The sequence below is a fragment of the Mizuhopecten yessoensis genome, unplaced genomic scaffold, assembly GCF_002113885.1.
Source record: "Mizuhopecten yessoensis strain PY_sf001 unplaced genomic scaffold, ASM211388v2 scaffold4729, whole genome shotgun sequence".
NCBI classification, from domain to species: Eukaryota; Metazoa; Mollusca; class Bivalvia; order Pectinida; family Pectinidae; genus Mizuhopecten; species Mizuhopecten yessoensis.
The window spans coordinates 113,619-114,031 of NW_018405692.1; the positions used below are offsets into that span (position 1 = coordinate 113,619).

Sequence of the window (413 nt, forward strand, 5' to 3'; positions counted from 1 at the left end):
TAATTTGTTTCATTTTTCAGATTTTTTGAAACAGATTCAGGGAAAACAAATAAGACCGCCCTTGGCTTTTGTTTCCTTTCCTGTTGTCTTGTGGTAAGTGTTTACCTTATCCTGTGAGTTTGAAGCGAGGATGTGCGATATACACACAGGTGTATGAAGGAATTTAAAATGTTACACGTGTGTATGAAGAAATGTTGTATAATTTGCACGTGTGTGTAAGAAAGGAAGATATATGATTTGTACTTGTGTGTATGGAGGAAGGATTTATGACTTGTAGTAATGTGTTTAAACTGTTTGTATTAAGGGAAAATGGAGGGTACGCACGGGGGTGTTTTATGAAAAAAGTTGTAAAAGTTGACATGTGTGTGTAAATGAAAGGAGGGTGTATGATTTATACGTGTGTATAAAGGAGG

General features: G+C 35.6%; 1 protein-coding gene across 1 annotated transcript in view; it reads left to right on the plus strand.

The window, feature by feature from the left end:
- Positions 1–413, plus strand: part of LOC110449640 — a 126,908-nt gene that overhangs the window by 103,909 nt on the left and 22,586 nt on the right. The window contains exon 34 of the mRNA XM_021496625.1: positions 21–93. Coding sequence (XP_021352300.1) covers positions 21–93 — 73 coding nt within the window. The remainder of the gene's footprint in view (positions 1–20; positions 94–413) is intronic.